The sequence below is a fragment of the Chiroxiphia lanceolata genome, chromosome 3 (assembly GCF_009829145.1).
Source record: "Chiroxiphia lanceolata isolate bChiLan1 chromosome 3, bChiLan1.pri, whole genome shotgun sequence".
NCBI classification, from domain to species: domain Eukaryota; kingdom Metazoa; phylum Chordata; class Aves; order Passeriformes; family Pipridae; genus Chiroxiphia; species Chiroxiphia lanceolata.
Window position 1 is genome coordinate 79,721,581 of NC_045639.1, and position 10,228 is coordinate 79,731,808.

General features: G+C 43.8%; 1 protein-coding gene across 1 annotated transcript in view; it reads left to right on the top strand.

The window, feature by feature from the left end:
- GABRR2 (gamma-aminobutyric acid type A receptor subunit rho2) overlaps positions 1 to 5,061 on the top strand; it is a 35,651-nt gene extending 30,590 nt beyond the window's left edge. The window contains exon 9 of the mRNA XM_032683406.1: positions 362 to 5,061. Within this exon, the coding sequence (XP_032539297.1) occupies positions 362 to 670 (309 nt within the window). The 3' untranslated portion in view covers positions 671 to 5,061. The remainder of the gene's footprint in view (positions 1 to 361) is intronic.
- Positions 5,062 to 10,228: the final 5,167 nt, after the last annotated feature.

Sequence of the window (10,228 nt, forward strand, 5' to 3'; positions counted from 1 at the left end):
ATAAAACTGCATCTTGTCCTTGAATATTTATAAACATCAGGACTGAAAAACAGGGAATCTCAAGACAGGAAGGCTGAAAAAGAGATAGCTAAGAAAACTTTTTGTTTAGATTAAATGTCTGCTAAGCATTTTTTTTATCTCTTCTGAATCTGCTTGTCCAAGCAGCGGAGCTAAACCCTATTTCTTACTTCTGGAACACAAGCGAAAACCCAAAGTGACTTTTTTGTTCAACGAGGAAAGAACATCTCAACTAAAATTTCAAGCTCAACTGTTTACAAGATGTCTGTTGATAGAAAGACATAATTTCTGTTGCTCATGTGTTCTTCCAGTGTTCAACCGTATTTCTTGTTTGTGCTTCTAGTTTTCATGTTCGTGTGGAATACCTCACTCGAAAACTATGATGCTGGATGGAAACTGCAGTGAATCTGATGCCAACAGCCTGGCAGGATATACAAGAAACCAGATGGTACCAGAAGAAGAAAAACAAGAAAAGATAGTTGTGCATTTGGCTATGAGCAATGAATCTAATTCATCGAGGAAGAGAGGCCTGAAGGGTCATGTGGGCTTGCGCATCATCCAGAACACTCATGCAATTGATAAATACTCAAGATTAATATTCCCAGGCACCTATATATTTTTTAATTTGATATATTGGTCTGTCTTTAGCTAGGCATGCTGGCACAGCAGTGACTGACTCGGAACACATTTACAAAACTCTCTTTTGTCGGTACTTTTTCAGTCTAACCTGGATGCAAAGCCAGAAAACTGATTCTGTTATTGCTTCTTTGAAGGGCAAAGGGGAGGACTCCAGTAGGCAACTCCATGCACAGGCATCACGGAGGAACCTGCTGTGCTGGTTGATTTTCAACCCACACCCCAGCTCCTGTGCTTTAAGACACATGCCATTTCTCATACTTGAAAATATGTGCTCACCTTATACCCAAAAGGTGCTGGCCGTGCTGGTGGTGCCTGCTGTACAATGGACAACTAGAAACAGTGCTCATGTGAACTGTAAGGAATTAGATAAATGCAACTTGCAATGGGAGGTCTGGACAGTGCATCTCCTGTAAGGGAACTGAATGAACCTTTCCTTTTAAAATCTCTGCTTTTGAGCAAATTATTTTATTTTTTCTTTGTCATATTAGCATTGTAGTTTTTTCAGTTGTTTTATGAAGAATGCCTCCTTTCAGGGTCCAAATTCTGCTTTCTCTGGATAGGACCTTCATCAAGAGCAGTTGACTGTCCAAGGTCAGCTGGACTGGTTACATAGTGCAGGTGGTATGTTTGTGTCAGTGGTAAGATTATAAGTAAGGAGTGATGATGAAGGAGAGCTAAGAAGCCCACAGACTCACAGAAGATGCTCCCAGGGTACCTGGGTAATGAAAGCGGGGAGGTTTAGGCACATGTTCTCCATATCAATGGAGCACAGAGCATGATAGGTAGCACCTACTCTCTAAAACGAGAAGGGGAACTGATCTGTAGCATTCACACACATGGTGAATGGGCAGTGCCCCTAGGACTGGGACCTTCACATTCCCTCCCAAGAAACAGAAAACAGTGTTGAGAGCAGCACACATGGCTTTCAAAGGTTTTCCTGTGAGGAAAGTGCAGCCCACAGACAAACTGTACATGCCCATGTGCCTCTCCCAGTGAACATAATGTCCTTCTTTTGAATGCGTTCAGGCATTTGGGATCAAAAGGGAGATGTGTCTGCCAGAACCTCTCTCTGCAGAAACAGAGGTATGGCAGAGATTAAATGGCCAAGAATAATATTGTGGGGTCCAAGGTCGATGTAAGGCCTTTGAAGCTGCTGCAAAGCATTGTAACAAGCTTATGTGCTTGACAGTTCTTTTCTCATCCTGTGATATCTCCCTTTCCTTTGCTAACAATGCTGACTGCAAAACCCAAATGTAGAAATATTATAGCAACAAGACAACAATGCTCAGGTTTGTGTGCTCCTTATTTTTAGAAAACAGAAGGACTTTTCGGCTGTGTTGGAGATTATGTACATCAAAATATTTGTTTACCATGCTGAAACTGAGCAGTAGGGGCAGAATTTGAAACTTGAAGAACCAGGACTGAAGTTAGAATAAAGAAAAAGCAAACAATGCAGCCATAACTATTTGTCAGCATGTGAAATTTTTTGCTTACCCTAGCAGTTATTCTTATGTCCTAAATCTCAAGGGATGTAAAAAGTGGCAGAGAATTGTCAACAACATTGTTGACTGTCAACAAAACCCAGATTTTCCCTCAAATATTACTGCCCAAGTCAAGCTGATGGTGGCACTGATTTACTGAAAATGAAACTAATCAGAGAAACTAAAATTAACAACCATGTTCCCTTTTTGTCAGCCCTGTTAATAATTGACATAAATGGGGTTCTGTCTGGTCATGAAAGTGAGAAAATACATCCCTGAAATTGCTGGCAAGAAGAGGAGCCATGGAAGGACATGGAAGTGTCTGAGAGGATGGATTGTGCTGTACCCCAGCCTGCTACTTGTCTTCTGATACAGCAGGTCAGTGCATTTACCACCCATCGCTTCTGGAGTTGAAACCTTGATACTTCTCACATTGACAAGTGGAGATTACTACAAGAAAGATGCAAAAAGTATTAAAGAAATAGACCACTCCTTTTTCGAGAGGTTAAAGTTTGGACATAACAGTGCATTCTTCAGCATTAGCAGTTTTGAGTGCAAAACAGGAACCAGTGCCCCAGCTGGCAGCAGAACAGTGCAGCAAAGGGACCTTTGCTGGGAAAAGGCAGCAGAACTGCACCATGAAATCACCAGAGAGCACAGGGAGTGGGAAACTTGGTTCCTGTGCCCTCCTGTTTTGCCAGTCTTCCTGCATTGCCCATGGCACGTGCCATTTAACCTCTCAGTGCCTCGTCTCCTCCATCGAGAAAGTGAGGAGCGGTAAGATTTGCCTACCTCATAAACTGCCAAGGGGCTTAACTTACTCAGCTAGCACATGTGTGGGGCATGGTTATGATTTCTGAGCACGTCACCCACTGGGAATCCGATTTTGTCTTAGTTACCAGCAAGTTGTTCAAATGCATCCTCTGAATCAGTTCAGGCGGAAGAAAGCAGGTTTCTCTCCTGCCTTATAATGCTATTAAAACTCCCCTGCATTATAATGATATTAAACCAGGGATAAATGTAGCCAAACAGCCAAAAAGTGAGTGCTGTCAATGACTAATACCCCCTTGCGTACAAAAACCAGGAAGTCCTAGTGCTTTACTTTGCCATTTGTTTTTATGACACCTCCTGTTCCCTTAGAAGTTATGACGAAGATGTCCTTTAGATCTGTCATCTTTGTTTGAGCATTGCCTGTAGTTTAAATGTCTAATAGGCATCTTTTGGAGAGGATACCTTACTGTTATTTTATTTGCATGTGTACATAACTGATAGAGATTGATGTCTGTTTCTATCAGACACAATTATACAGCCTATAAAAGCATCAAGAGGGTGTTTTTCCATTAAAGCAAAAAAAAAACCATATTAAAACTTAGGCAGCATTTATTATTCATTAAAACAACAGGTGAAAAACATAGATACAAATAAAACTGAGACTTCTTCAGGCAGCATTAGGAATTGTATTTTTCTGCTTATGAAGAGGAGAGTGGCTAGACATGGAGGTAGAACAAGTATTTGAAGTGTAGATTGACAATATATTTCACCGTTGATTTCCCCTGGATTACAAGAGACTCCATGAGCACTGTCTAACTTCCAGTTGCAAGATCGAACCAATGTTTTGAGAAATAGTGCCTGAAGCTAGGCTCTGAGTACTGTTTGATGGATACAACCCAATTCTGTGAAGAATTAAGCATCTGGACAATGAACCTACTGAAGGACAGGATTTTCAGAAATGCACAGGAGATTTGAGCAGAGGAGATTTGGGTTACTGATGAATATGCCTTCTCCAGACAAGCCTGTCCAACTGAAGAGAGAAAATGTCAGCTCTGCTTATTTCTACATCTGGCTCCATTGTCATTTTACTTACTTCTAACCAAATCATGTCTCTGAAAAAAAGTAACTATATAGATATATACATGGATGTATAATGTATATGCAGGTGTAATGTATAACGTAGGATGACACTGGGATGTGTACCTATGTTAAATAGTGTACATATGTGAAATTGTAATATATTGTATGTAAATTACCATTTATTATGCCCAGAAAACTTACTATGTTGAATGGAAAAAAGGCTCTTATTGTCAGCCAAGGCCCAAGAAATGAGGTATTAACAAAAAATAGGAGTTCACTCACATTTTCCTTCTGAAAAAGGAGTTGTTGAGAAGGAGGCAAGAAATGCTGATGCTAAACTTGTACAATGGGTGCAATCCACTGTGCTGATTGCTGTAATCAAACCTGGTAATAAAATAACAGATGGAAAGGGTAGGAAAGAGTCCATTTTATGGTGTGACCTTTAAATTTGATTTTAATTCTGTTTGGAGCTTTGAATAAACACCTTACTTGTAATCGATTTTAAGTAAAAAGCATCTCAAAAGGTGGAAGAAATGTAGTGTAAGCATGCAAGGATTTTGAGGTATGCAAAGCTCCTCAGGAAAAAGGAGCTGTTAATTACAGATATAAGCTATGGAGACATTTTGTGAAAACTGCAGCCCACAACTGAAGAAATTGTAATAATTGCTTTACAGTTAGTGGCACATTCTCAGAAGCCCAAATGACAGGTATATATCTCAATCTCCATTTGACTACAAATAAGAACTTGTCATTTAATTCTTCCTCTGTGCCTTTGAAACTATTGTCTCCACACATCCCGATGGAAGATAAAACCGCTCTGAGATTCCGTCTGCCCAATCTCATCTATTATCCCTAATACAGACAATGGAACTAAAGTAAATGTGCACGGATGAGGCTTAATAATGGCTGTTGTCTGTCAAATTTCCACAATGGAGAGATTACAGCAAGGTACAGTCTAATTAAGTGAGATACTGCCCTGCTGAAATTTAAAGAGCAGGAAAATGTATTTTAAAAGCAGCAAGAATTTAGCACTATTAAAATTAAAATGTAATCCAGTCTCATACTAAGCTGATTAATGCCTTTGCAAAAATGACATTTGAAATAAAATATCAGGGTCATTACTTTCCCAGTCAGAGGAATTATCATTTCAGATGAAGTGAGAAGGGTGGGGAGGGAAATTATGCACGAACAAGGGCAAGTTGTTGCTCTTGATATCCAGTTCTTGCAGCAGGACAGAGGCAACTGCCAGGCTGAGCAGAGCCTGCTGTAGAGGCAAGAGTCAGAGGATCCAGATTTCCCAAGGCATTCAGTGCCTGGGAATCATGTTACCATGTGGCAATCCTTGATTTGGGCATGAAAAGGATATCCTCTGCCAGAAGTGATGGGATCCCCACCAGCTGTAGGGTAATCATGAGAGATGGTGCAGTGCAGGTGATATAGCCATTTTGGCTAGAGATTTGGGTTCAGTTCTGGCCAGAGATTTGGGTTCAGTTCTGACCAGAGATTTGTGTTCAGTTCTGGCCATGTGTGTCATTAGCTGGTCCTTAGCCAGGGTTTTATGTGGGAGCCACATCCTGTGGCAGCCATGGGCAGAGTCCCCTGCACACCAACACAAAGAGACTTGCATAGCTCCCAGATGTAGACCCACCTCTTGGCTTATCCAGCCAGCACCATAGAGATGGGGAGTACATCATCGGCATGCCATGAAATGTGCCCCCCAGCCCTCCCTTTACAAGGTGCTCAGGAACCAGGACAGCCCTGCAGTGCCTGCTCCTCGGAGCAAGCAGCAAAACCCTTAGTAGATAATTTGGTGCCTGATTTTTAAGATTTCCTCCCTTTGAGAAAATACTGAGAACTCCTGTGGGGCAGTTGTCCAAACTGGACTTCTTCCACAAGTCTCTTAGAGAGTTTCTGAGTGCAGATATATGACTTGCAACCATAGAAATTAGCTTAGGAAAAGTGCCTGGCAACTCAACCTGTGCAAAATGCATATAAATGATGTGGGGGGAAAAAAAAGAAAGATTTTAATGCTCTACTTGTCACGCAGATTTATAAAAGAAAATTGTGTGTTTAGCTTAGAGGGAATTCAGAGAGGGAAATGAAAGGACAAGTTAATTGTAACGACAGTTTGAATTACTTGAACAAATATATTTTGGGAAATGGGACAGAACACTGGAGCTGTAAAACTCTCTAGCCTCCTGGCTGTTTCCATTTTATCTGGATTTTTATTGGGATCCAAATTAATTTCAACCATGAAATTTTAAACCTTTCTTATTAAGGTACATAATGACCACATTTTTATAGGTTCAGTCATGAGGAGACCTTCAGTACTGTGCACAGATTGTAATTGCAGCAGCCTCCAAGTAAAATTACTGCTCTTTTTGCATCTAGAATTTCAGGAGAGCTGCCATTCTATAAAAGAAGAAAGGCAGAGTTGTTCAGCTGCTAGGCAGGGAGACAAGGCACTCTCTAAGGAGCTGCACAAGAGAAAGACCATGTCACTTACACCAGACAGAAACCTTGACATCTAACACATATTGCTGGGTGCTCAGGTGAGGAGGAGAAAAGGAAACTGCCATTTAGGCCAGATCTGAAGACACTAATTACCTCAGGTGGTCATCACCCTAACCACAACTGCCATCCATGATGGAGTCATGGATGAAAACTGCCACCCTGGAAAAGCGACAAAGGACATTTCCTCAGGCCTTGCTCCATGTTCTGTGCCTCTATGAGAAACTTTTTCATGGGGTCAGTGTCCCCCTGCCCCAGAGGGCTCTGATCCAGTCCCAGGATGGCACACTGAAGGAAGCATTTCTCTTACTCTGGCGCTGGGATGGGTGCTCTCCATGTGTGTTTTGTCCATGAGGGAGGTTGGTGCTCTGGTCTGAAGAGGTGGTGTCTGTTTGCAGGATTTTCCTGTCAGATTCCTGCCACATCAGACCTCCCTTTAATCCCAGTGGTGACCCAGAAGAGGAGGAGGAGGAGGAACCCTTGCTTCAAAGGGCTCCTTTGTTTGGAGAAGGGCTGGTGTATGCACAGAAAGCAAAGGAAAGGATTGAAATGGGAGGCCCTGCTGATTACTTGGGATCAAATTGTTTGTCCTAGATTCTTGGGCGCTCTGTGCCCTAAGTGACAGAGGACACAAAAGCTGTGCAACTCAATTTTGAACTGAGCTGCTAAATGGAAACCACACTGGCAGAGCTGCTGAGAGCCTTCACTGCCACTCACACATTAAGGCTGGGGCAGGAACACTGCGTGTGTCATTCTGTACCTCATTAATGTGTACAGGAATGTCTGGAGCCTGGTGATGATGGTACCCATCAGTGATGCAGCCTAGGAACAATGATACCCATCAGCTCTCCCTTCCCTTCTCAGCCTCCCACAGAAGGGCTCTCCCCATGTCCTGCTCACCATTGTGCAGATGCAGCCATGCAGTGCTTAGCCAGACATGGCTTCCTTTAAAAAGAGAGAAAAGGAGGGAAAGAGGCAAGAAGAGGAAAAAAGTCCCCCCAAAAATGAAAGTATTCTTGTGACTGTGCCAAAGGCAGTATTTTACCAAGCCATTAACTGCTTTTCACTTCTCCAGCTTTCCTTAAATCACGGCTGTAATGTCTGTGCTTTCTCTTCCTTAGTTCTCTGGCAGCTGACGTAAACATTATAGCATATCAGTATTCTTCCCACATCTCAGCTGGTGACAAAAGCTATGAAAATAAGTGACTAACAGCTCCAGTGCAAACCACCTTTGTGCTGGTGCTCTGCCAAAGGAAGGAACATTCCAGGCTGCTTTACAAGTGCAAATGCTGCCTGTAACATGTTTGCTTACCCTGTGAATCCAATAAACCAACTAGTTGAAGCAGTCTAATTGGAAAGAGGCAAAACAGCCTGTCACAAATTTAAAAAAAAAAAAAAGTTTGATTTCACAGAGAAGAAAGCAGCCTTAGGAAGAAGTCCAAGGCTTACCCTCACTTCAGGTATCAATCAAGGACATGCAGTTGCATGACACACAGCTGTGAGACACATCATGGCCCAGCTGACTAGTGGGTGCAGGTCCAAGAGGCAGCTCACAGGAGGACCTACCAGCACACCCAAGACTGGAGCAACCACTCAGGATGCACTTTAAATCCAGTTTCATTCCTCAGTCTCTCCATCCCATGCTGCTGAGCTGCCACCTAAGCCCTGAAATGCTCACAGTTGCTTCCAGGCACATCCATTCCCAGTACGGAGCCTGTCCCAAAGCTTCATGGCTGCTCCAAGGCATGTCTCTGGTCCCTGGCTCAGCCTATATGGAGTCAAATGCCTTGATGTTCATTTCTCATGAACCTCCAGGCTCATGCACCCAGCTGCCTGTCCAGTTCTGCTCAGTACTGTGGTGTTAAATTGACCCTGATGCCATTTCCCAGCTGCCTCCTGAACCCAGACGTGCCTCAACATCTCAAGAATGTCACCCATCTCCCAGCCCAGCCTCCCCGCTTTCTGCTGTCACTAGAGCAGGTAAAGGAGTTGAAGACTTCACACTTGCTTGCTGCCAAGCAGACACCCTTCCAGCAGTCTCCTGAGGTCTACTCTGATCCTTGTTTCTGCTCCCCACAAGGCTGGGAGAGGAGATCAGGAATCATGAAGCAAGAAGCTGATGGCAGTCACAGAAGAGATACAAGAGGCTGAAAAATGTTTCTCAAGGGTGGAGAGGGTAAAGCTGATGAGCTGAGTCCCGGAATGCTTGAGCAGAGGGCACACACATGGCACAAGGGCTCAGTGTGTGCCAGGTCTCTGGCACAGAGCAGCGAGGCTCAACCCAGCTCCAGCACTGACACCTTTCTGGCGTCAGAAATTATAATCTTGGGGCTCATCCCCACCAGCAGGACGAGGTTGCCCTGCCTAGTGCTGCCACAATGGTCAGGTGAATTGGGCTTAGCCAGGCTGCAGGGAGACCAGGCAACCAATGCTCCTGTGGCTGAAGGCATCATTGACTGCATTTAAACCATTTCTGGCAGATGCTTGTGCAGACTGCTCTTAAAAACCTGCAACCCCACAGTCTCCCCCAGGGAGTTTTTACCAGTGGTTAAAAAGCCTTAAAATTAGAAAGTGTTTACCAGTAGCCAGGCTGAATCTCCCTTGCTGGATCTGTTACGCCCTGTGGATATGAAGGAAAGTTTATGTACCTAAGATTGTGCAGATATATCTCAGGTTTCCTCTTCACTTCCCTGGACTAAGTGACCTCCACTCTGTGACCCTCCTCAGAGATCCCCAGTTTGTTTACAGAAAAATCTCACAGCAGCCTTACTGCAATCACAGAATGGTTTGTGTTGGAAGGCACCTTAAAGACCATCCAGTCCAACCCCCCTGCCATTGTCAGGGACACTTTCCATTAGACCATGTTGCACAAAGCCCCATCCAACCTGTCCTTGAACATTTCCAGGGATGGGGCATCCACCACTTCTCTGGGCAATCTGTTCCAGTGTCTCACCACCCTCACAGTAAAGAATTTCTTCCTAACATCTAAACTAAACCTACCCTCCTTTAGTTTAAAACTGTTCCCCCTTGTCCTACCACTATCAAACCATACAAGCCCTGCTTGCACCCAACATTTCCTTCTGCAGAAGACGTAGCATGATTTTTTTTTTGGGGGGGTGGGGTGAGGGGAGTATATGTTTTCAGCTATTTCTTTAAATGTTTCATTGGCTGCATAGAGGTGATAACTCTTTCACGAACAACAGCCTCATCTTTTCTGTAACACCTGCTAAGATTACCTGTTAGCCCAGAATTGACTGGTTTTGAACATTTACAAAAATCCAAACAGCAGAATAAATCCTCCTCCTGACTTAATCATCAGTGAACTCATGCATTCCATAACCACATAGAGGGCTTTTTCATGCCTACAGCATTTCTGCAAACTTTGGTCCCTTCCATGATGGCATATAATGCCCCCTGTAAAATCCAAAGCATCGACTTTCACAGACAGGTCTGTTTCATCAGCTCACCTCTTCAGCAGGGAAGGCTTTGATGAGCTGAGGCTACATCCCACAGCCGGGCAGCGGAGAGGCAGGAGGAAGGCTGAGCCCCTGCCCTGCCCTGCCCGGCTGCCCTCACTCCCCTGCACCAGCACATGCGTGGGCAGGCAAGCAGAAAACTGGGCTACGTGAATGCCTGGGATATGGATAAGTGCATTTTCATATTACATCTAATGCAATAAGTCAGTTAAACGCCCCTAAGTCTGGGGAGGGCAGCATGTTAATAAACAG